We start from the raw sequence: 27186 nt of genomic DNA on the forward strand, positions 1-27186 counted from the left end.
GATCGGGGGTCAGCGATGTGTCAGGATAGTAACCATAGAGGTCCTTGAGACCTCTATAGTTACTGATGCCGGTTTGCTGTGAGTGCCACCCTGTGGTCGGCGCTCATAGCAAGCCTGTAATTAAGCTACATAGGTGCGATCTGATGATCGCTGCTATGTAGCAGAGCCGATCAGGCTATGCCAGCTTCTAGCCCCCCATGGAGGCTATTGAAGCATGTCAAAAGTAAAAAAAAATGTTTAAATCACCCCCCTTTCGCCCCATTCAAAATAAAACAAGAAAAATAAAATCAAATATGCACATATTTGGTATCGCCGCGCTCACAGTCGCCCAATCTATCAATAAAAAAAAGGATTAACCTGATTGCTAAACGGCGTAGCAAGAAAAAAAAATCGAAACGCCAAAATTAAGTTTTTTTGGTCGCTGCGACATTGTATTAAAATGCAATAATGGACGATCAAAAGAACGTATCTGCACCAAAATGGTATTTCTAAAAACGTCAGCTCGGGGTGCAAAAAATAAGCCCTCAGCCGACCCCAGATCACGAAAAAAGGAGACGCTATGGGTATCGGAAAAAAGCGTTTTTTTTTTTTTATAGCAAAGCTTGGAATTTTTTTTTCACCACTTAGATAAAAAATAACCTAGACATGTTTGGTGTCTATGAACTTGTACTGACCTGGAGAATCATGATGGCAGGTCAGTTTTAGCATTTAGTAAACCTAGCAAAAATTCAAACAAAAAACACGCATGGGATTGCACTTTTTTTTTGCAATTTTACCGCACTTGGAATTTTTTTCCCATTTTCTGGTACACGTCATGGTAAAACCAATGATGTCGTTCAAAAGTACAACTCGTCCCGCAAGAAATAAGCCCTCAAATGGCCATATTGACAGAAAAAGTTAAAAGTCATGGCTCTGGGAAGGAGGGGAGTCAAAAACAAACACGGAAAATCCCAAGGCCATGAAGGGGTTAAAACATACAACTCTGCCCTTCACCTCTCCAAACAAACCTATTTTAACACCCTCATTACCTCCCTGTCCAATAACCCTAAACGTCTCTTTGACACGTTCCAGTCCCTACTCAACACCCAAGAGTGCAGGCCCCAACCACAGATCTCCGCCCTGACAATCCGGCCAATTACTTCAAAGAAAAAATTGACCACATCCGACAGGAAATTATCTCCCAATCCCTTCATACCATGCACTGTCCTCCCTCCCCCACTGCATCTAGTTCACTCTCTGACTTTGAACCAGTTACAGAAGAAGTAATCAGGCGCCTTGCATCTTCTCGCCCAACCACTTGCACCAGTGACCCCATTCCGTCACATCTCCTACAGTCCCTTTCTCCAGCTGTCACCTCTCATTTAACAAAAATATTCAACCTCTCTCTCTCTCTTCCGGTATCTTTCCCTCTTCATTTATGAATGCAATCATACATCCATTACTTAAAAAACCATCCCCAGATCAAAACTGTGCCGCTAATTATAGACCTGTCTCTAATCTTCCCTTTATCTCTAAACTCCTCGAACGCCTGGTCCACTCCCATCTTCCCCGCTATCTCAGATAACGCTCTTCTCGACCCTCTTCAATCTGGTTTTCGCTCTTTACACTCTACTGAAACTGCCCTCACTTAAGTCTCTAATGATCTACTAAACAGCTAAATCTAAAGGTCAATGCTCCCTGCTAACTCTCTTGGATCTCTCCACAGCATTCAACACTGTGGACCATCAGCTCCTCTTCACTATGCTCCGCTCCATCGGCCTCAAGGACACCGTTCTCCCCTGGTTCTCCTCCTATCTCTCTGATCGCTCCTTCACTGTATCTTTTGCTGGTTCCTCCTCCTCCCACCTTCCCCTTACTGTTGGGGTTCCTCAAGGATCAGTCCTAGGCTCCCTCCTCTTCTCTTTGTATACTGCCCCTATTGGACAAACAATCAGTAGATTTGGGTTCCAGTACCATCTCTATGCTGATGACACCCAATTATACACTTCTCCTGATCTCATGCCTGCCTTTTTAGAAAACACCAGTTATTGTCTTACCGCTGTCTCTAACATCATGTCTTCCCTCTATCTGAAACTGAACCTGTCAAAAACTGAACTCCTCGTGTTCTCTCTCTCTATTAACCTACCTTTGCTTGACATTGCCATCTCCGTGTGTGGTTCCACCATTACTCCCAAGCAACATGCCCGCTGCCTTGGGGTCATACTTGATTCCGAGCTTTCCTTCACCCCCCACATCCGATCATTGGCTCGCTCTTCTTATCTGCATCTCAAAAACATTTCTAGAATTCGCCCTTTTCTTACTTTCGACTCTGCAAAAACTCTTACTGTTTCACTCATTCATTCTCGTCTGGACTATTGTAACACTCTCCTAAACGGCCTCCCTCTTACCAAACTCTGCCCGCTCCAATCTGTACTGAATGCTGCTGCCAAGATTATGTCCCTCACCAACCATTACGCCGATGCCTCTACCCTGTGCCAGTCATTACACTGGTTACCCATCCACTCCAGAATCCAGTACAAAACTCCCATTTGTTTGTACAAATCCCCTCTATAATTTGTAAAGCGCTGCGGAATATGTTGGCACTACATAAATAAAATTATTATTATCCCACGGTTTTACCTCACTGAAAAAGAGACAAAAAAAAATAGATGTAGTCACTTCCCAACTATCTCTACTGAACCAGGATGTAATCATGTGATGGCGGTGACAATAGCTGTGGTAAGTCACCGCAGTGCCGCCCCCTGATGACATCTTGTTCCAGGAGGGGTGATAGATGCTGTGGGGGGAGTCAGTGCAGCCCCTAAGGTCCTGTGACATCCCAATTGAGACTCCTCTCAAAAAGAAAAATCAAAGGAAGTAACAAAAACAGAAAAGAAATAGCAGAATAGAGAGAAGTGTAGGGCATTTAAGGAATTACAAAAGTGAATAATTGCAAAAAGTGAGAGTAGCACAGAAAAACAAATTCAGAGTGCAAAGCCCCTCAGGCATGTACCAAACCTTATAATAAGAGTCCAAAAAGTCAGAGGCAGCACACCATTATTATAAAAAAAAATTATAAAAGTGGTTAGAGCTTAAAGGGAAGGTGCCGCATTTTATTTTTTGTATAAAAAAATAATTGTTTATATAAACATTTATTTTTAACACAAATTTACATTTTTAACTTTAAATTTTTTTTTATTATTAATAATTTTTTCAGCCACTGGGCGCTGCCATTTTGCTTTGCAGGAGTGTAAGTGTAGCTGCACGACACTTACACTCTGCAAATACGGCAGCCCCGGGCATAGGAGTCTTCAGTCGGCATCCGGCCCTATACTTTACATTGAGCTGCTCCCTGCTGTGATCTGGCCATGCCCCCTGGGCCGTCCACACCACAGCAGAGGAAGGAGATCGGCGCTATCTTTCTGGAGCTCACAATGCATCTGTGAGCTCCAGTTTCCCAGCATAATTGCAGGAGCCCTGCGGTTATAGGAGCCTTAAGGTACCGTCACACTTAGCGACGCTGCAGCGATACCGACAACGATCCGGATCGCTGCAGTGTCGCTGTTTGGTCGCTGGAGAGCTGTCACACAGACCGCTCTCCAGCGACCAACGATGCCGGTAACCAGGGTAAACATCGGGTAACTAAGCGCAGGGCCGCGCTTAGTAACCCGATGTTTACCCTGGTTACCATCCTAAAAGTAAAAAAAACAAACACTACATACTTACCTACAGCCGTCTGTCCTCCAGCGCTGTGCTCTGCACTCCTCCTGTACTGTCTGTGTGAGCACAGCGGCCGGAAAGCAGAGCGGTGACGTCACCGCTCTGCTTTCCGGCTGACCGACGCTCACAGCCAGTACAGGAGGAGTGCAGAGCACAGCGCTGGAGGACAGACAGCGGTAGGTAAGTATGTAGTGTTTGTTTTTTTTACTTTTAGGATGGTAACCAGGGTAAACATCGGGTTACAAAGCGCGGCTCTGCGCTTAGTTACCCGATGTTTACCCTGGTTACCAGTGAAGACATCGCTGAATCGGTCTCACACACGCCGATTCAGCGATGTCTGCGTGGAGTCCAGCGACGAAATAAAGTTCTGGACTTTCTTCCCCGACCAGCGACAGCACAGCAGGGGCCTGATCGCTGCTGCCTGTCACACTGGACGATATCGCTAGCGAGGACGCTGCAACGTCACGGATCGCTAGCGATATCGTCTAGTGTGACGGTACCTTTAGGAGAAGGAGACCAGGGACTGCACAGGAGGGAGAAAGGTTCAGCGCCGGCAGCAGTGAAGTGATATCGTCGGGGGAGGGGGAGAGGTAATCTAATCCTATCATTTGTGATGCTGACTCTGAGCAGTGTATCTCCTCCCATGTGTGTTACTGTGCTGAGCTGTGTATCTAATCCTCTCCTGTGTGATACAGACTGCTGGGCTGTGTATCTAATCCTCTATGCACTCCTCTCCCCCGTTAGGTGTGATCTATATGGCGGTATTATTTGTAATCTATATGGCGTCGTTATGTGAGAAGTATATGGCAGTATTATGTGAGAAGTATATGGCGGTATTATGTGTGATCTATATGGCGGTATTGTGAGAACACTGGCGGTATTATGTGAGAAGTATATGGCGTATTATGTGAGATCTATGTGGCGGTATTATGTGAACACTATGGCGTCGTTATTTGCGATCTATATGATGGTATTATGTGAGAACTAGAGGACAGTATTATGTGTGATCTATATGGTGGTATTATGTGAGAACACTATGGCAGTATTATCTTCAGAAAGGGGACCCATTCTAGGGTGGTTCTGGCTGAGCACCTGCATACGGGTCTGGGGTAATAGAGGGGGCAGCATGACCTACAGTTAGGTGCAGTCAGGGGAGGGCTGGTGAGGCAGCTGAAGAGAGGGGTCTCATTTTTATCGTTACTATATGGCTACATTTCCCCCCAGCGTCACCCCGACTGTGCCTGTCGCCTCGCTTTCACACATCGCCAGAATCTGAGGAGGGGAATGTGGTCTGTATGCAATGTCTGGATCAGAACAGGCCATCAATCAGAAATGTTTCCTGGATTTCTGTGGAGCAGGTGGTCCATCCATGTGTATAAAAGACAGCTCTCTATGTACAATCCCTGGCTGCTCCACGCACCGAACAGGGTGCCCCCCCATAGACCAGCACACTGTTCTCCTTAAATACTCTGTGCTGCTGTCACCCTGCTCCCTCCATAATATATCCCCCAGAATCCTTGCTGCCCGCCATCCTCAGTGACTGTCTACTTGTCAGTATAACTTTGCAGTCACCAACAAAATGGCTGCTCACTGGGTTCCTGAATATTATCCGCTCTTATCCCTTAGCAAACACCCAGGAGGGGAGGAGAGGAGACATGAAACACACATCAGCAGACTCCGCCCATATTTACTGCAGTGCTGTAATGTGAGCTAGTTATACACTAGGTTTTTGTCAAATTTCAGTAGCTGCTCCCCCTAGTGTTTAAAAGTGGAAATGCCAAACCTTTTAAAATAATTTTTCATATTTTACTAAATTATAAACACATGATAATATTTTTTAAGAAAATTTAAACATTAATTCTTTACATTTTTTCAATCGCTGGAAATTTTTTTTTTTATGGCACCTTCCCTTTAATGGTAGGAATTTATAAAGGGCTTTATAGGTATCGGACCACCCCTTAAATCTGAGCAGATTTTCTTATTTTTTTTAAAGTGTAGTCCTCTTTAAAATTGAGCGTGTTTGCTATTAGGACACTAAAATACTAGCTGCGCTGAAATGGTGTACTTCAGTTTTTGGAATCCTAGTAAGGTAACATTTGCGACATTTTACTAAACTAATAAATATTTTCATATATTAGCCAAACAAGAGGGAAAAGGGTTAAAGCAGCACGGTATATTAGTACCGTATGGCCAGGATCGGGGAGACTGATCACATGTAACCCTGAGGAATAGCTACAAAAAACAGGGCAGCACTAGATTCCGAAGCACATTAGGACTTAATAGACCATATTGTGATTGACAGATTTTTTTTTGTTGGTAGACAATTTTAATAATTTTTTATTTTTTTTTAGAGTGCCAACAAATTCAGTAGCACTTCACAAATCAGAGATTAAAAATAAGGGTAAACTACTAGATTAGAAAAAAAAATACAAAAAGAAATGTTCAACATAAAATATATAAAGGTAAATAAGTTAAACATTTGCTTATAATGAATGTGCCTTAGCTATTAGCCCGGATTGTATTTTGTATTAAGAGGTGTCCCTGATAAAAGAACAGAAATATTGCATTAGCTCAAACAACAGTATTTCCCTTTTTTGACAGAACACATTTTCTAGTTATTCAATTTTATTTGACAGCTCTGTTGCAAATAAAAAGAAATAAAGGAGAAAAAGAAAAACAGACACAGGCCCTTAGCACTGCTGGATGTAAAAGGCCGTCTGAAAATAATTCCCACTGCCAGAAGAGGGTTTATGATGCCTTTTCTGTATTGGTTCTACTTAGAAAAAAAAATGATTTACGCCACGAGAATTTCCTGTTACAAGAATAAAAACAAAACAAGGAATGCTAAAAAAGAAAAGGGCCCCTTTATTCAGAAGTGATAGAATGTAATTGAATAGAACACTTATTGTGCTGCTATACATTACATGGGTTGTGCACGTGTTTGCCCTGCTGCTCCGGCTCAAACTGCAAAAAAGCAAAGGTATTTTCCCAATCTAAGTGATCTCGGAGGATGCAAGCATGTCTGTCACAGGATGACTAAAATGTCTATGGCTCCAAAAGACAAAAAAAAAAAAAACTCGGGGAATTTTAAAAGAACTGGAGCCATTAAACAGTCAGAAACACACGGTAGAGTTTCTTCTCTAACAGCTTTCACAGACGTGTTAATCCCATGTCCCACATGTCAAGAGGAATACTGTGAAATCCTTCAAATGTACGTGTGCAAGACAAAAAAAAAGTGCATTTAGCAAGTTAAGTAGCATACGCCTCAGAAATGGGTAATTTACAGGGAAGTACAAAAATATGCTGCAAAATGGGTTAGGAAGAGTGTCAAAAATCCACAAAGATGAAATATGGTTACACGTGGTAAACTTTCCACTAGTGCAACCACCCACCCCCCCTGCAAAATCTTGCATTCATAATCTATTCCTCGTTTTTATTAAGCAGTAACATAAAAAAGATATGAGGAAATGTGCTATACAAGATCATACACCATGGGGTGGCTAGATAAGTAGATAGATATGAACACAGTACACATAATATACACACATTTTGGCACCATTTATTCTCAATCGCTGAGTATAGGAAAAAAACTATATAAACATGACCATAAATTATATTACATATCCTTTATATACATATACCGTATATATTTTCAGTGTCTGTAAATATCACATACAGTGAATATATAAAGTCATTCCCTCAAGCATAGACACAATGACAACACTAGAACGTACCTGTGTCAGTGGAGTACACGCGGAAACTTTTGTCCCAAAAGCCGCACACTATAATGAAGCGATTGTCGGCTATGATCACAAAGCACTGAGAATGGACCTGGATGCTTTGGTCTAGGAGGTCTGATATTTGCCGTCTGTGCATTCCGGTGTTGTTTGCTACAGGAATACAGAAAACACATCGTCACCCGTTATTATCGCTTTCTTCTCAATAGACTGTGAATTGGCAAAGCAGAAAAGAAAACTAATCTCCAACACTTGACCAGCGTAACAGACAGAATCAAACAGTTCATCCAGTGACTTCAGCCTCTTTAGCTATAACAGCCCAGCACCAGATATCGGCCCTAATTACGCTGATAACGAGTGAGTTATTTGCTTGGCTTGTCTTGTAACTACATGATCTGGGCCTTGCTAAAGGGAGCTGCAGCACATTACCAATAAATATGCAGCAGGAAGAAGAGAGAAACGGCTCCAATGAAAGTCAGAACATGTACCAGAAGATGCTTCTAATCCTTCCTCTACATTACATTCCATTCGCCTTCCAAACCAACTATTGGTAATAAAACACTCTCCGAAAAACTGCTACTTTTACTTGGCCGAGGTTTGCCGACATGTCTCACGAGCAATCTTTGCATGGCTTAAAGTTATTGCTAAACAAGGCTAAACCACGTGCAAAAACAAGCAAAACAGGAAGACTACGATAAAGCTGAGCTTTAGCTGACCAAGTACGTTCTTATTTTCCTAAGCAATGTTTAAAAATGAAGCATGGGGCTTGTAAACGACCTCTGGATGGAGAGTCTGGTGATCGAGAAATGATTTTTAGTAACACTACAGAGGTTTCCACCAGAAGAAAGCACAGTCAAATAAACAATCGTATCCAGCTTAGATTGGCATATAGGAAATACGCTTTGGAATACTTGAGGACCTGATTTTCTGTTCACGTCTGCCTCTGGTTTACAAAATGTACTAAATTAATAAGAATTCACCAGATATGCTAATGGTACTTTTCATTTAACGCTTTTCTCATATAGAAATGTAATGCATTCATCTTTTAAGACTACGCCTAGGTAAACACATCCATTCCAGGCCAAGTTTATTTGTTAATTTTGATCATCAATAGGCTCTGATAGCAGTTTATCTCCGAGAAAAAAAAAACAGCTCGATTACCCATTATCTGACATTGGGGCACAGTCAATATGACATCGTCAGTCAGGTCGCCAACAAAAATCGAATGAATACAGGTATTTAAAAAAAAAAAAAATGTGGCAACAATAATGGAAAGAATACAGCACCCAACTTTACTCATTTAGTAAACAATTCTTTCTCAAAAGGGTGGAAGGCAACACAGAGTTTACAATCATGTTTCCAGCACATCTCCTCCACTGGAAAGGTGAAACTTGCTGATGGGTGAAGGTCAGACCGCTGGATCCTGCCCCAATCAGCAGAATGGAGAAGATTATCCCGGATAGAATGGAGCAGCAATAGGGCAGCAGAACACGGCTCTCGGCTTTTCCAGCAGCCCCATACAGAATCCCGGTCAGTGCAGGGACACCAACTGATCAGCATGTTTTGACCTATTCTACCGATAAGTGATGATTTGTTTTCATTGGACAACCCCTTTAAGTTTATAGAAAAAGTATATTTTCATTCTGAGAAAAGACCCACTTATTATTTATGTTCAACAAAGACATGTATCATGTATCAGCTAATATTTTACTGTAAATATTAAGTCCAAATAATTTAGGCAATAAATAATTGAAGCACTTCCATTTACCTTTTATTTATTAGATGATAATTCAGTGGGTATGGAAAGTATTCAGACCCCTCTGTTTCATTGCAGCCATTTGGTAAATTCCAAAAAGTTCATTTTTTTCCTCAATGTACACTCAGCACCCAGTTTTGACTGAAAAAATCCCCCAGAAATGAAGAAATATTTGCAAATTTATTAAAAAAGAAAAACTGAAATATCACATGGTCATAAGTATTCAGACCCTTTGCTCAGTGTTGAGTAAAAGCACCCTTTTGTGCTAGTACAGCCATGAGTCTTCTTGGTAATGATGCAACAAGTTTTTCACACCTGGATTTGGGGATCCTCTGCCATTCTTCCTTGCAGATCCACGCCAGTTTCGTCAGGTTGGATGGTGAACATTGGAGGACAGTCATTTTCAGGTCTCTCCAGACAAGCTCAATTGGGTTTAGGTCAGGGCTCTGGCTGGGCCAGTCAAGAATGGTCACAGAGTTGTTCTGAAGCCACTCCTTTGTTATTTTAGCTGTGTGTTTTGGGTCATTGTCTTGTTGGAAGGTCAACCTTTGGCCAAGTCTGAGATCCAGAGAACTCTGGAAGAGGTTTTCATCCAGGATATCTCTGTACTTGGCCACATTCATGTTTCCTTCAATGACAACCAGTCGTCCTGTCCCTGCAGCTGAAAAACACCCCCATAGCATGATGCTGCCACCACCGTGTTTCACTGTTGAGATTGTATTGGGTAGGTGATGAGCAGTGCCTGGTTTTCTCCACACATACCACTTAGAATTATCACCAAAAAGGTCTATGTTCATCTCATCAGACCATAGAATCTTATTTCTCATAGTCTTTGAGTCCTTAATGTGTTTTTAGGAAACTCTATGCAGGCTTTCAAATGTGTTGCACTGAGGAGAGGCTTCCGTCGGGCCACTCTGCCATAAAAGCCCGACTGGTGGAGGGCTGCAGTGATAGTTGACTTTGTGGAACTTTCTCCCATCTCCCTACTGCATCTCTGGAGCTCAGGCACAGTGACATTGGGGTTCTTCTGTACCTCTCTCACCAAGGCTCTTCTCCCACGATTGTTCAGTTTGGCTGGGCGGCCAGGTCTAGGAAGACTTCAGGTGGTCCCAAACTTCTTCCATTTAAGGATTATGGAGGTCACTGTGCTCTTAGGAACCTTGAGTACTGCAGAAATTCTTTTGTAACCTAGGCCAGATCTGTGCCTTGCCACAATTCTGTCTCTGAGCTCCTTGGCCAGTTCCTTTGACCTTATGATTCTCATTTGGTCTGACATGGACTGTGAGGTCTTATATAGACAGGTGTGTTCTTTCCAAATCAAATCCTATGAGTTTAATTAAACACAGCTGGCCTCCAATGAAGGGGTAGAACCATCTCAAGGAGGATCACAAGGAAATGGACAGCATGTGGCTTAAATATGAGTGTCTGAGCAAAGGGTCTGAATACTTACGACCATGTGATATTTCAGTTTTTCTTTTTTAATAAATTTGCAAAAATGTCTACATTTTTTGGGGTTTTTCAGTCAAGATGGGGTGCAGAGTGTACATTATTGAGGAAAAAATGAACTTTTCAGAATTTACCAAATGGCTGCAATGAAACAAAGAGTGAAACATTTAAAAAAGTCTGAATACTTTCCTTACCTACTGTATATGTTCATGTAATGTAGTGTGATTGTATTAATATTCTCACGTACTACTGCTCTCTGCGGTGTCAAGCGCTGCTCAATTCTGCTCCTCAGTGACGTCACCACAAGTATGACTATGCATAAAGTGTGACTATGCATAAGTCGGAAGTCTCTTTTACAATGAGCCTCGTTCAGACGGTCCGTCTGTAGAGTGGTGACATCACTGACAAAAAAGAACGACATTGGACACCGGAGAGAGCAACGGTAGGCAAGTATATTAATATTCACACACTATGTTACATGCACATACACAAACATTTAATCAATAAAAAAAGTTAGTGAGAGTGCTTCTTTAAATCAAGCTACTCCACCAAAACTCTAGTAAATATGGTACATGAAGCAACAAAATTCCCATTGCAGAGAACCTATCAAGGTAATGACTGTTTTCAATGCAATTTTAAGCATGTTAAATTAAAGCTCAAATGTCCTTAAGGGGGTTGTCCCGTTTCATACATTAACCCTTAGTCTCAGTGAGGTATAAAATAAATTGTTCTTTACTGACCCTACTAAGGTCCAGTGCTGCGTCTTACGGATGCTCTGGTATTTATTGATCAGCTGTAGAGGTGACATCATGTCAACACTGCTGCGGCCTAACCATGAGCTCAGCAGCTCGTACTCTCTGCAGAAGCCCTGTTGCCTCTCTAGACATGTCTATTTTCAGTAAATAATTGTATTCCCTTTGAAATAACAATTTTTAAATATATTGAAGAAATTTGAGTAGGGTCGTCATAAATAAATTGACAAATGGGTGATAATAATAGGGGTGGAGGCAACCTACAAAATCTAACACTGTAAAATCAGTGCTGGCGGTTCCAGGCTGTATAAGGACACAGTGAGAACAGGAATGTATTTATTAATTTCTAAGAGAGTTAACAAAGGAACGTCACAATGTGGCTTTATAAGAAAAAATGTATTTTAGCAGACAAGTCAAGTTTAGTGACCAGTCCTCAAAGGATACAGAAACTACTAAAAAATATAATAAAATGCAACGCTACTATACATAATCTTCCATAATACACAACCCTATTTCGTTTCATGTGCTGCACGCTTAAAATCCTTGCAATGTAAAACCATCTTGCTGAAATAACTTTCAGGTTGACATTCTTAGGGTACGTTCACATTTGCGGTTTGCGCCGCAGCGTCGCCGCCGCAACAAAACGCATGCGTCGTGCGGCCCTATCTTTAACATTGGCGCCGCATGGGGCCGCATGTGCATGCGTTGTGTTGCGTTTTACGCCGCATGCGGCGTTAGGGCGCACCTGTCTGGGCGCGGCAAACGCAACATGTTGGATTTTTTGTGCGGCGCCGACCTTTTAAAAAACGCATGCGTCGTGCGGCCCTATCTTTAACATTGGCGCCGCATGGGGCCGCATGTGCATGCGTTTTGCTGCGTTTTTGTTTGCGTTGTGCGTTGCGGCGACGACGCTGCGGCGCACAACGCAAATGTGAACTTAGACTTAGCAGTGGGTTTGAAGCCTTGCGAATAATAAGGACTGTTGTGCTTCTTTACGAGGCAATAACGTGTTCCTCTTGTGGGTAAACAAGTCAGTATTGTAGTTTATTCCAGCCGGGATCTGGATTACAGCTCTGAGAATCTGAGCGACAGCATTATGACTGCCCTACCATACAGGTTGTTGTGTTTGCCTTCTAAGGTTTCAGAAACTATTATTTGTAAACGGCTATAATCACACACAATCTATTGTAAAAGAGAAATGATCATTTCTGCCTCTACCGCAATAAAAAAAAAAAATATATATATATATATAAAAAAAAGTCAGCCTTAACCCATTTTCCATTAAGGTTTTGTATTGTATTGATAGTAAAAAGTCATCTTTAAGTTGGCTTCTTGCCATACTAGATTGCAAAATGGCTTGAAACCTTCAAATAGTTGAACACTTCTAATAAGCAGGAAAATATAAATCCAAATATTTCTTTCTGCTCCTGGTTTTGGAAACCTTCTCGAGGAGGCAAAAATGTGATAAAGCCTACTAATCATTGTAAGGATAGATGGCTCAGGAGCGCATGGTGATGTTCTTTGACGATTGTATTGCCTTGCGAAGGCGTGTACTATGGAGGACATAGAATGAACTTCAATCCAATATTGCGGCCAGGATGCAGCCAGCGGGTAAAGAAAGGGTGAATCAAACACCCAAAAACTGCGCCCATATGACCGAAAACCGGTCCCGCCAAATTCAGGTGACAGGTTCCCTTTAAGGTAATGAATAATCATGTTCAACGTTAAAAGAGAAACAAAGTGTCGCACAATCAGTCAGAATTGCCGGTTATGTCCCCATGGAGAAACAAGCAGTTGCCCATGCAGTATCCGGGTGCATACTCTGAAAGTAATACGTATTCCACAGGAAAAATAAAATAAAAAAAAAGAGAGCACTCACCAACTGCAGTGATCATCCTTACTTTATTGTGGCAATGATACAAACCTATCAAAAGGCGGCAGGGAGGAAAATGTCTTCAGGAACCACATTTTCTTCCCTGCCGCCTTTTGATATGTTTGTATCATTGCCACAATAAAGTAAGGACGATCACTGCAGTTGGTGAGTGCTCTCATTTTCTTATTTTATTTTCCAATGAATAATCATGTGTCTCCACTCCTATAGGCATGGAGTGAATATTCATTACCTTAATGAGTGGTGAAACGTGATCGCTCGGCAGGAAGAGCTGCTGGCGCTGGAACGAGATGTAGCGAGGGCGCGCAGGGAAGGCAAGTAGGATTTTTTTTTATAGGAACCATGCATACAAGGACAGGGATAAGGAGCCATGCATACAGGGACGGGGAGCCATGCATACAAGGACAGGGATGGGGAACCATGTATGCAAGGATAAGGGATAAGGAGCCATGCATACCAGGATAGGGATGAGATGACAATGCATACCTGGCTTATACTCGAGTCACTAAGTTTTCCCAGTTTTTCGTGGCAAATTTATGTGCCTCGGCATATACTCGGGTCCATCGTCGGACTGGAGCACCTTGGGCCCACCAGAGAAAATTATTCTTGGGGCCTATTATGTAGCTACATAGAAATAAATACAAGACAAATGTGTGCTAAAACACGCTAATATCAGGGTATAATATAAGGTAGTAAACATATTAATTATGTAGCAGGGGATGGGGTAGCCCCCTCATAGAATATAATGTATCCCCCTCATATAGTATAATGTAGCCCCCTCACAGAGTATAATGCAGCCCTCATGGCAAATAATGCAGTCCTCCATAGAATATAATGTATCCCCCCATAGAATATAATGCCCCCTCTCATAGGACATAGTGCAGCTCACCCTCATAGGCTATCGTGCAGCTCGCCTCCCATAGGGTTTCATGCAGCTCACCCCCCCATAGGGTATCATGCAGCTCAGTACTCCCAAAAAGATGGGGCATGGGGAAGCATGAATATTTATTTCACTTTAGCAGCGGGAACAGGCTTAGGCTTCCTGTCACCCGCTGCTGCTCCGCTGGCACCGGGGGCCCTATAGCAGCTGCGTGGTGTGTCGCTATTAGCGACACCCCACTGGCTGGGGGCCCCTGGAGCAGTGGGGGCCCTAGGCAGCTGCTGGTCCTGTATGCTAGCAGGTGTCAGGGCCTGGGCCCACCGGAGAACTTTGGTTCTCCGGTGGCCCAGTCCAACCCTGCTCGGGTCGGCTTATGCTTGAGTATATACGGTATGAAAACAAATATATACATATATACACATACATATGCTGGTTATGTCAAGGAAATCTCTCTTTAAACAATCCACTAGAAAGCACATCAAGTTCTAGCTCTCTTGCGCTCACTAATGTTGTGTTTGCTATTTTATGCAAATATCATGCTTTCTTGTATGGTCATGGTGGTCGAGCCATAGAACAAATTAGTAATAGCAGAAAAAACTTTCGGTCACTACCTATGCATGTAATTACTTGAGTGATGGTAGTCACCCAGGTAAGACGTCAAATGATTTCTAAACAATCTGGAATGCTATGGCATGCAAAATGAACATGGTATGTTCACACAATGCATTTTTGCAGTTTTTTTCTGTACACAAACCAGGTAAATGGCAAAGTGGCAGTAAAAATGCTGCGTGCAACTTACAAGTTTTTACTTACAGTTCAAAGCTCAAGGAAAGAAAACTAAGCTATGACTGAGTTTTTTGAAATATAAGTCACTTTGCTGGTACTGCAAAACATTATTATTATTATTACTACTGTAAAATGAAGGTTTTTTGGTACAGAAAAATAAACATACTTAAAAGAACTCTGCAAAAAGGCTACATGTGAGCATACCCTTAGGGGTTCCAGCAAGGAAAGAAATTAATAAAGGGGCTTGCAGGGGAAGGTTAATGTAGATTAAAACATAAAAAGCTGAATACTATAAAATATTTTAATATGTTATTGTAATAGTCATTGGGGAAAAATGTATTTTTGATTACGTTGCTATATAATGGCATGAATGTTTACCATGAATCGGTTTATGGGGTAAAATAAATGAATAGTGAAGCTATCCACAAAAATGGCTTAACCCCTTAGTGACCGAGCCAAATTTTTGAAATCTGACCAGTGTAACTTTATGTGGTAATAACTCTGCAACGCTTCAACAAATCCCAGTGATTTTGAGACTGTTTTTTCGTGACACATTATACTTTGTGATAATGGTAAATTTAGTTCAATATTTTTTGTGTTTATTTATAAAAAATATAAAAAATTTGAGAAAAATGTTAAAAAATTAGCAATTTTCTAAATTTGAATGATTATCCCTTTAATCCAGATAGTCATACAACAGCAAACCATTAATAAATAACATTTCCCACATGTATGCTTTACATCAGCACCATTTGTAAAATGTTATTTTATTTTGTTAGCATTTTAGGAGGTTTAAAATTGTAGCAGCAATTTTTCATTTTTTCAAAGAAATTTACCACATTTATTTTTTTAGGGACTTATCCATGTTTGAAGTGACTTTAGGGGTCCCATATATTGGGAAACCCACAAACGTGATACCATTTTAAAAACAGCACCCCTAAACATATTGAAAACTGCTGTCAGGTAGTTTATTAACCCTTCAGGTGCTTTACAGGAATTAATGCAAAGTGGCATGACAGAAATGAAAATGTGTATTTTTACCACCTAAATGTTGCTAACTTCTAAACAGATTACTACAGCCGTCTGACTCTAGGGCCGATATTTGGTCATGAATTGCCATCGCAAACATCAGGACAACAAAATCATGATCTGAGGGCACCAATTGGGATAAAGAGGAAGCCCCCACACTCTGTTAACCATTTATAATGATGTAGTCACTATTGACAGCAGCATCTAAGGGGTTAAACAGATTTAGAAGGTGCAAATACTGATCGTAGCTGATACAGCAAGTTGTCAGCTATAGTGTACAACCAACAGATGCTGGATTGTCATCTGTGTGGGGAGGCTATTCTCTTATATCTCAGGTCAGTTAAAAGACGTATTGGCGGTCATTAAGGGGTTAAAATCCTTATTTTCAATATTATAGGAACCATACCTTATATTATATTGGTAATGCCATACTACAAATAACTGAAAGGGTTAGTAAAAAAAAAAGGCTATATATAAAAAAAATTGTATATATATATATATATATATATATATATATATATATATATATATATATATATATATATATATATATATATATATATATATATAATTTTATTTTTTTTTGCTCAAACAAGGTTTTATTTAGGCTGGAAAATATGTAGAAATTAAGAAGGTGCTTAAGTTTGTGATCTGGAAGTGACAGCCTGCGTTTCATCACATGCGAGTTATCGAGTAGCGGTGGGGATACATATGTACTAACATGTCTGATACTCCCGTCTAAGGTTAATATGCTTTATAAGAGATGAAAGTGAGGCTGCACTGCAGACATGAGTTATACAAAAGAAACTGATATGTTTATGCGCCAGGAAAATGAAAGTAGCTGCAACATCAATACTCCTTCATTCCACTTTGTTCAGCATCAAATTCTTTCGTAAGTAAATGTTCTCTTCTCTGCGGGTGCCATCAAGCTTGTTATTTTCCAGAACCGCCTGCTCTGATTTACATCTTGACTAACGTTACATAAAAAGAGCTTCTTCGTGACATTGGTTTGTCCCTGCTCTATTTTTCCAGCATCTGTGTCTTTCTCCAGTGACAGATAACTCTGCGATTGTCAGACTTTCAATGCTCAGAGATTTGGTAAAAATGTTGCATTGTGAATACTCATAAATAGAAATGAAACAAGCATAATAAAAGCCTGTTGGTTATTCCAAAGCATAAAATGATGCAAATACTATACATGATCATTCATTGTTACACTACAAATGTAGCAACTTACATCACTGCAACATAAATATTAATTACAGTGAAATCCCCTGATGATGCTTGGTGCGAAACATGAGCGGGGTACATTTTCTATAGGTGAGCAGGTACCGTTACCACTGTTTATACCCTTTATGCTGGTTACATTCCTCCACTCTTCAAGATCTTCCGTCTTTATTTCGTATTTTCCTATCTACTCTTTCCTGTGGGTTAGTGAATATCGCTGAGAGCCCATCAATAGTGCAATGAGACCGTATGGTTTATGTTTAGTTCCCCATGCTTTCAGTTTCATACACCGTGTCTGCATTTGCCATCTTTTTTTGTGACCATATACACAGCTGTTACTACAGTATATTGTTTTTGACATCGCCTATTTGATTTTTTACTTTTACTATATTACTATTGTCAAATCTTGCCTATTTTCTTTTTTTTGTATATTTCATTACCATGACAGACAAATCCTAAGAAAATTATATTGGTTTTAGTCACTGAAAACATCTAACCCATAACTCAAAGAACTAGATACGTAAAGGACTATTACTTGTGGGCCCCGTGACCGGAGATCGGGTGTATAGGGACAGGCGGGGAAGAAACAGTCAAACCATTTCCTGCTACCCCAAGTCCCGAATGGAGGAGTACGGGATATGTAAAATCTAAATATATAAGACCAGTGAATGTATGAAAAATGTAAAGTTATGGTAAGTATTTTCTCTTGTATTATATATCAAAAATAAAAAAATGTAAAACTGAAAAAAAAAGCCAAGTTAAACACATGCACATAAGTACATTTTTTTTTTTAAAACTTCAGCATTTTCTTTTTGCAGAACAGATGCTGTAAATTCACATTCAATAAGTGGCAATGCTATTTTTCTTCTTAGCCAGCAAACAGAGCTTTCCTGCCGTTCGCTTCCTAATATCAGGGGACTCACTGATAGGGAAGCCTAGCAAACGCTATGATAATGAACTGAGGCTCATCCATTTCCATCCCCTGCACATCGGTCAGAACACACACTATAAGTCACAGGCAGACCGCTTTCTACTTCTGAGGAGGATCAACCATATCTCATTGCCCATCATCTTGACTCCTCACACACGGGAAGGGCAGACACTGACAGACAGGGATGAGACGATACTTCACACGCTCATACAGACCGTAATGTACCGGACGCATATCTATTCATCTCTATAATAACATTTTCACACATCCGCAGCATTTTCTCCTTTGTCAATGTAAAGAAAAAAAAATAGTAACAGATAATATAAGGCTATAGGAATAAAATGTAATATAAGAATACTCACACACACACAAAAAGGTGCGGCTCGATTAATTTATGAAGCATGCAAGGCAGCTCCATAGAGAAGGCAAAAAAAAAAAAGAAACAAAGGATTGATTTTGACAATAAAGCCCTGGCACCAAGGTTTTATTTCTCTGCACAGAGAGGAACCTTACTGTTATTATGAAAATTTCCCTAGGAGAAAAAAAAATGCCGCTCTAGCACATTACCGAACGCCAATTCATCATAACAGGGCCTCGCTCCTGCTCATCAACAAGTCTGAGTGATGAAAAGATCCAATATTATCCTGACAGTGCTTCACGCGCCATTCTCAATCACACATTATTACGGCATCCATATTAATTTTCGGTGACACACGTCCTAGGCCTGTTCAAATTAGGCAAGCCAACGAGGGGGAGTTGATGAAATACCAGCATAGCCACAGCTCATTGCATTCCAATTTGCATGCAAATGGTTTATCAGGAGAATTCCATTCCAGGCAACTGGCAAGTGAAAAACAACAGTAATCTACACTTCAGGGCTACCATACAGAGCTTAATGAATCGCGGAGAGGGGAGAAAGTGACAGACCTATGAGAGGATCGATCTCCACCGGCAGCTGGTACGGCTGGTCCTGCACAGCACCTTGATGGGCTAAAGGAAGGGGAAAAACGCTTTAGTTCATGGAATAAACACAAAATGTAGGTATATATAAATATTTACAATTCAGAGTCCTCAGTGGTTGATACCTTTTAATGGCTAACTGAAAAGATGGTAACAAATTGCAAACTTTCAAGACTACGCAGGCCCCTTCCTCAGGAAAGCTTGCAATTTGTTACCATCTTTTCAGTTAGCCATTAAAAGGTATCAACCACTGAGGACTCTCAATTCTGAATATGTTTCTATCCACTGGCTAACGCGGTACCGACATATATATATTTCCTGTGTGTATATATAAAAAGGGAAGCTCCATAGTGAGCAATGAAGTGAGCAAGCACTGTTCAAGGTAGAAAAATAAATAACGCAACAAACAAGAGCAAGCACTGTGCTTGAAAAAGGCTTCAGTAAAAGTGTTGGAATGTCACACCTAGGCCTCATTCAGAAGCGAAGATGGATAGAACAGACACTGTGCAAAAGTTTTAGGCGGGCGATGAAGAAATGCTGCAAAGCTTGAATGCTTAAGAGATAGAAGTGTTTACTAGTATAATGTCACCAAAAGTTCTAGGTACACTTGCACGCAGTTTTTGAAGAAACTAGAGAAGAAACTCGGCCATGGATATTGTTCCCCAACAAGACTTCTGCAGCACCACAAATTCTGTCGTTTAGCTTTGGCTCTTCCCACTTGCACTGGTGTGTTGTCAAGTGGGGTAATAGTTTTGGGGTTCAGGTCAGCTGTTTTATGTCTACTGACATCAATCCCAGGGGTTAGTAATGGAGAGGCATCTATCAGAAAAAAAAGTCCTTTATTTGAAAAAATAAAAATAAAAAACACAGTCCCCAACCCTTTTTTACTCATTTATTAGGATCAAAATAAAAAATGAAAATAGCGGACGTAAACCCCAAAACTATTACCCCACTTGCCACCACACCGGGGCAAGTGGGAAAAAGCTGGGCAAAGCGCCAGAATTGGTGCATCTAATGGATGTACCTTTTCTGGGGCGCCTGCAGGCTGCTATTTTTAGGCTGGGGAGGGCCAATATCCACAACCCCTTCCAGTCTAAGAATTCCAGCCCCCAGCTGTCTGCTTCTGCTTGGCCGTTATCAAAATGGGATGACTGCATGCAGTTTTTTGTCTTATTATTTATTTAAATAATTAAAAAAAAACATGTGGGGACCTCCATTTTTGATAACACCCAAAGTAAAGTTGACAGCTGAAGGCTGCAGCCCACAGCTGTCAGCTTCAACTGTGCTGGCTATCAAGAATAGAGGGATCACACGTCTTTTTTTTTTATACAGTGCGCCGCCAGCCAATCACAGCCATGCCAATACTTGACATGGCTGTGATGTGTGATGCGGCCGGAAGTTCCCACACAGTAAAAGCTTGTTGATTGGCTAAATTGTAGCCTTTCAACACGCTGTGTTCGGTCTACCGAATCCGGACAGGTGTCCGGTACGTAACCCGAACTTTACCGTTCGGTTTTGCCCATCCTTAAAGAAGACCAACCTACTCTGTACAGTTGATAAGTTTAGCTAGGTCACACGTTCCTTCAAAAACGGTTTCAAGTGCACATATCCAGTATGGACATTTATATATAAATATGAAAATTTGTATGTGGTGACTTCATTTTATGCTTGAACAACAGTTTTTCAATATCTTTAAACCGGACAACAACCTTAAACGTTTTTTCTGAACTTTGATATTGAATTGACGGTCCATACTCAGGATAATGATCAGTTTCAGATTGGTCAGGCCCAACCAATGGTAGCCCCTAATGATCAGTAGGCTGAACAAGCTGTAGCACTCGGTTGATTGCAGAGTCCTTATAAAGAGAGACTGTCAATGGACTCATGCTGCATGAACTGCGGGCAGCATGAATCACTGCCCAACTCTGAAGCTGCGGCTAGGTATGTTTTACTCTAAAATACTGAAGCTTTTCAGAGAACATAGTTTAATAAGTTGGCTGGGGACTACAGGAAGAGTCCAGACTAGTTGAGTGTGGTCCCTGGCTGGCTTCTCCCTCGATTCTCTCCCATCTGTGTGCATGGAGATAGACATGTAAATCACCAAGAGCAGGAGGCCCGGAGCCCCACTAGTCAGGTTTCTCTCTGTAGTTCCCAGCCAGCTTTTCAGACTAGGTTTTCTCAAACACAGCGGCGCTTCAGAGTAAAACATACCTGGCTGAAATCTCACATCCATGCTTTGATTCTTGCAGTTCACTCAGCATGAATCTAATGAAAGGGTCCCTATAACTGTGTATTAGGCACAGCTCCGTATATCTTGTAGTGGTGGAAACTGGTTACTGCAGTTTAATCTCTTCACGCAACTGAAGGGGCAGTCCAGAAGATAGGTATTGTTTGCTGCTCCTTGTATCAATGATTCGTGCACTACCTTCCCAACCCTATACCAGGCAGGAGTTTTCCTTTATATAGACTGTCCAGAAGTTATGAAGGCTCAAGTTCAAACACTCAGGGAGCGCCACTCTAAAGTGAAATTGTAGCGGTTTCTGCAGGTCTTAAATTATTTTTGGATTCAAACCTAGGGTCAGTTAAAAAAAAGAATAGATAGTATAGAGGAAAGACTAGTATGTTTCTGGCTGGATCCATTTCTGGCTTTGGCTAAAAACAAATTGCAATACACAAGTATTAAAAAACTGCATGAAAACCAGATACATTGGAACATACTGTTAAGATGTCCCTTTATACTGTATAAAATACTGGAAAATATATATTTGACCTGTACTCACCAGGAAGACTGTGCCACTTGTTCACTGCGAATAGCCTGTTAGCAGTGACAGTAATGACCGCGGGACTGGTCAACCCAGGCTGCGTATTCGCTGCAACGTGAGTGACGGGTGAGTTGGAGGGGAACTTCAGAACCATAATGACATCGTGCTGAGCCTGGTCTGTGAACATCAGTGGAGTCTGCAGGAGGAGATACTGTTGAGTGGGCACAACAACAACCCAGACAAGTGGAAGAAGGGAACAAGAGTATGAAGACAAATCAAAGGACACAAGAAAAACAGGACAAGAAAAGGAAGACCTGATTATAATAGAAAAGCATACAGCAGAAAGAAAATACAAAGCACACCACACTAAGGCCAATAAGGGGAAGGCCTATATTAATAGGAATTCACATCTTTTATGTGCAGTATTATAATATCATTATATCAAAATTCTGTATGTGCAGTTTAAAAATTCACATGGTTTGGTACGGTGCAGTTATAAAGCCCCAGGTAGAGGAATATTAATATCGAAAAGCAATATTAATATAATGTTTTAAATGACAGCTATTATAGTGCTGCATTATCCGACAAAAGCTCTTTAAGATATGTACCAGTTTCTGTAACCTCCACAAATGGCAAACCCAAAACGTTGTATTACATGGCGGCCATTTAGCTGAATGACCATTTGTGTAATACAAAGAGATGAAACGTGACAGAGCTGCTATTACTGGAGGGTTCTAGTTCATTACAAGGGGTCCCGAGAACAAAAACCCACTATGATGTACATATACCCTAAACGGGAATAGGAACAGTCTGTCTTCATAAGACAACTCCTTTAAATGAATGGCAGCCAACCATGTGGCTCATATACAGGCTGGGTGTGGCCGAGTAGGAGTAGTTCTTACAAAGTCACGCTCTATTATGTCTCAAAAATGGGTGTCCTAGGATGAGGACCCCGCTCTACGAAGTCATCGCACCCTATAGGATGCGAACAAGGGCTGCAGTCAGTCAAGCAGCGATATACAGTTGTGGCCAAAAGTATTGACACCCGTGCAATTCTGTCAGATAATACTCAGTTTCTTCCTGAAAATGATTGCAATCACAAATTCTTTGGTATTATTATCTTCATTTAATTTGTCATAAATGAAAAAACACAAAAGAGAATGAAGCAAAAAGCAAAACATTGATAATTTCACACAAAACTCCAAAAATGGGCCAGACAAAAGTATTGGCACCCTCAGCCTAATCCTTGGTTGCACAACCTTTAGCCAAAATAACTGCGACCAACCGCTTCCAGTAACCATCAATGAGTTTCTTACAATGCTCTGCTGGAATTTTAGACCATTCTTCTTTGGCAAACTGCTCCAGGTCCCTGATATTTGAAGGGTGCCTTCTCCAAACTGCAATTTTTAGATCTCTCCACAGGTGTTCTATGGGATTCAGGTCTGGACTCATTGCTGGCCACCTTAGAGGTCTCCAGTGCTTTCTCTCAAACCATTTTCTAGTGTGTTTTGGGTCATTGTCCTGCTGGAAGACACATGACCTCTGAGGGAGACCCAGCTTTCTCACACTGGGCCCTACATTATGCTGCAAAATTTGTTGGTAGTCCTCAGACTTCATAATGCACACAGTCAAGCAGTCCAGTGCCAGAGGCAGCAAAGCAACCCCAAAACATCAGGAAACCTCAGCCATGTTTGACTGTAGGGACCGTGTTCTTTTCTTTGAATGCCTCTTTTTTTCTCCTGTAAACTCCATGTTGATGCCTTTGCCCAAAAAGCTCTACTTTTGTCTCATCTGACCAGAGAACATTCTTCCAAAACGTTTTAGGCTTTTTCAGGTAAGTTTTGGCAAACTCTAGCCTGGCTTTTTTATGTCTCGGGGTAAGAAGTGGGGTCTTCCTGGGTCTCCTACCATACAGTCCTTTTTCATTCAGAAGCCGACGGATAGTAGGGGTTGACACTGTTGTACCCTCAGACTGCAGGGCAGCTTGAACTTGTTTGGATGTTAGTCGAGGTTCTTTATCCAACATCCGCACAATCTTGCGTTGAAATCTCTTGTCAATTTTTCTTGTCCGTCCACATCTAGGGAGGTTAGCCACAGTGCCATGGGCTTTAAACTTCTTGATGACACTGCGCACGGTAGACACAGGAACATTCAGGTCTTTGGAGATGGACTTGTAGCCTTGAGATTGCTCATGCTTCCTCACAATTTGGTTTCTCAAGTCCTCGGACAGTTCTTTGGTTTTCTTTCTTTTCTCCATGCTCAATGTGGTACAAACAAGGACACAGGACAGAGGTTGAGTCAACTTTAATCCATGTCAACTGGCTGCAAGTGTGATTTAGTTATTGCCAACACCTGTTAGGTGCCACAGGTAAGTTACAGGTGCTGTTAATTACACAAATTAGAGAAGCATCACATGATTTTTCGAACAGTGCCAATAATTTTGTCCACCCCCTTTTTTATGTTTGGTGTGGAATTATATCCAATTTGACTTTAGGACAATTCTTTTTGTGTTTTTTTCATTTAAGACAAATTAAATGAAGATAATAATAACAAAGAAGTTGTGTTTGCAATCATTTTCAGGAAGAAACTGAGTATTATCGGACAGAATTGCAGGGGTGTTAATACTTTTGGCCACAACTGTAGATACTGTGGAGTATAAAATAACAAATCACATATATCTCTCAAATAAATGTTTGTAACCCAATGGTGGTAATGTTTTAAGTTTGTATTTTCCCCCAAATTTAAATGTTACCACAATTGGGCTACAAACATTATTTTGAGAGATTTGAGAGATATCTGTGATTTGTTATTTTATACTCCATCAGATTGCAGCCTTTCCTTAGGGCTAATACAACAGTGGCATTTTGTAAAAGGAAACCACCAGCATTTTACCGCAAACTCTATGACATTTTTTTAATTTGCTTCACGACATAGAAATAAAATGCATCACTAAAGTAAGGAAGTCAAATAAAAATCCTCAAGTGAACCTGGTCTTAAAAGCAATACACAGTGTGATACAAACAATATATGAGGCAGATTACAAGAATGGAAGAAATATCTGAAGAGAAGAAAAAAAATAAATCAATAAATATTAAATATTTACAGATTATAACTCCTAAATATTAGAAAAGATGACAAATAGAAAATCTTTCATGATGGAAATCACTATGTTAACAGTGCAATTCAATTCTGCTAATTTAGAAACAGAATGGCCCCCTCCCCTCCATGGTGCAGATCAAAGGAGAGATGCTTGGCCAGGCTAACAGTATAGTGAACATAGCATGGTGCAACAGATGGACTAAATGTGTAATTCATGTTAATGTGAATCTGTTACCAGGTTCTTGACATCTAATTGTAGAAACAGAGACCCTGATTCCAGCGATGTATCACTTATTGGGCTGCTTGCTTTAAGCAGGAGATCATCACTAGAGGACTAGGAAACCTGCTGCAAGTTAGTAAAGCATATTCATGAGCTCTGTATAACCCCACCCCCACCACTGATCGGCAGCTTTCTGTGTACACTGTGTATAGGCAGAAAGCAGCGAATCAGTGCTGGGAGTCGGGTTAGACAGAGCTCATCATTAAGAGAACTGGTTGACCTTTAAAACGGGGATGTTATCAAAACTGCAGAAAGCAGCCTAGTAACTTATACATTGCTGGAATCCGGGTCTCTGACCCTACATCATTTTGCTCTCAGAAGGGTTAACATAAACCCGTGAGAGATTCCCTTTACTGCTACCCTGACTAAGTAGGATGTCTTGGACACTTCTCGGTAGTAAACGGGTGAATTTCAAAACAATTTGAAAATATTTTCCTGACTTTGCCATGAACACCACCCACGTATCTAGCATAACATAAAAAAATAATTAAAAAAATGCAGTAACAATAATTAAATAATAATGGGCATAAATAAAAAGCAATGCTGCGCTCTGTGATTACCTCGTTTTTTTTTTTATATTAAAAAGCTATTAAAACTGCATTTGCATTTTTATGATCAGCCCTTTTTAAAAAGTTATTAAGAGTACTTAGAAAAACATATTGCACTAGGAATCCCTGTTTGTACCCTTTGCACAAAGGTGTAAATAAAGGCAACTAATAAGCTATCCAGACACCCTTCTGAGCAAGTGGCTAAAAGCCAATCAATATTATGAGTTAATTCTCCCTGGATGCTCATTCAATTAAAGGTGTCAGTAATGCCTCATCTGATGTGGCCTCAATTAAATCCAGCTATCTGATAGTGTGAAGGCACAAGGGGATTCAACAACAGCAGCGGCAGCAGACAAATAGGCGGCCTTCATGGGGCTGCTAATTACTACACCTGGCGTATATTATGGCTGCTGCACTTAACACAGCACTAGATGGCTCTTATTTCTGCTGTGGGAAGAAAAATGTGCTCACAATAGCCCAGAGGAAGAGGAAATGCATTATGAGTTCATGCAAAATGCCTAGCCGCTCTGTTTACCCACTTTAATGGCATTGTTATTTTATACCCTCGCCCAATTCCTTGTCTGCCATCATAACGCTCATCTCCTACGCATCAGTTTCCTTTTTATTCAGATCACACATTGTGATGGAGCAAAGTGATTGCATATGGTCTCCTTCAAATATTCGCTTTGCCTTAAATAAGATAACGGAATTCGGGGACCAAGATCTCTAAAGGCGTATTAGAAAAAAAAATACTGTGAAATTTGTTTCTTCATTACTTTAATTTACCTTTATACAAAAGGCAAAAAACCCCAGTAAGAACGTTAAAAATATCTTTATATTTCTAGTTAGTTTTGGACACACCGTTTAATAGATGGACACAATTAGGACAAGTTTTAGGCACAAGATATCTAAAGGCGATTCTTGACTCACCCCGTGTAAAATTATCTTCTAAAGCACTTTAGGTATTTTTGGTGGCAACTATTAATTTCTAGGCTACCGTAATTAGCGCTTTGGCAAGTGAATAAGTCTATGTTTATTCTAGGCAGCACATTTACGTTCCGGGATTTCCAGCAGATTCAATTTTTTGTTAAATTGATTCAGAGCCGTTAAAAAATAATAAGGATTAATAATACTAACCCTCACCAACCCCCTGCAGGTCCTGTTGCTGGTTCCGGTTTTCTTGCCTCAGCCAATCACTGGCTGAGAGAGATCTCTGCTGTGGTCAGTGATTGGCTGAGTGCGCATTTCCCGCGAGTTGGGGATGAGACCAGGAAATACAAACAAGCGAGAATCAGTCACCAGAAAAGGATCTGTGGAAGTTCCATGAGGGATCACTGAATTTTTTTAAACAAGTCTAAGCCCTTTTACCAAGAAATGTAATCAGCTGGACACCTTCCATAAAT

At 40.8% G+C, this 27186-nt stretch overlaps 1 protein-coding gene across 1 annotated transcript in view; it reads right to left on the minus strand.

Moving 5' to 3' along the window:
* LRBA (LPS responsive beige-like anchor protein) overlaps positions 1-27186 on the minus strand; it is an 825317-nt gene that overhangs the window by 61822 nt on the left and 736309 nt on the right. Inside the window, exons 49-51 of the mRNA XM_069744053.1 lie at positions 21875-22052; positions 19062-19124; positions 7434-7589 (exon numbers count right to left, since the gene is read on the minus strand). Of these exons, the coding sequence (XP_069600154.1) occupies positions 7434-7589; positions 19062-19124; positions 21875-22052 (397 nt within the window). The remainder of the gene's footprint in view (positions 1-7433; positions 7590-19061; positions 19125-21874; positions 22053-27186) is intronic.

Source organism: Ranitomeya imitator, chromosome 1 (assembly GCF_032444005.1).
Source record: "Ranitomeya imitator isolate aRanImi1 chromosome 1, aRanImi1.pri, whole genome shotgun sequence".
In the NCBI taxonomy this organism is placed as follows: domain Eukaryota; kingdom Metazoa; phylum Chordata; class Amphibia; order Anura; family Dendrobatidae; genus Ranitomeya; species Ranitomeya imitator.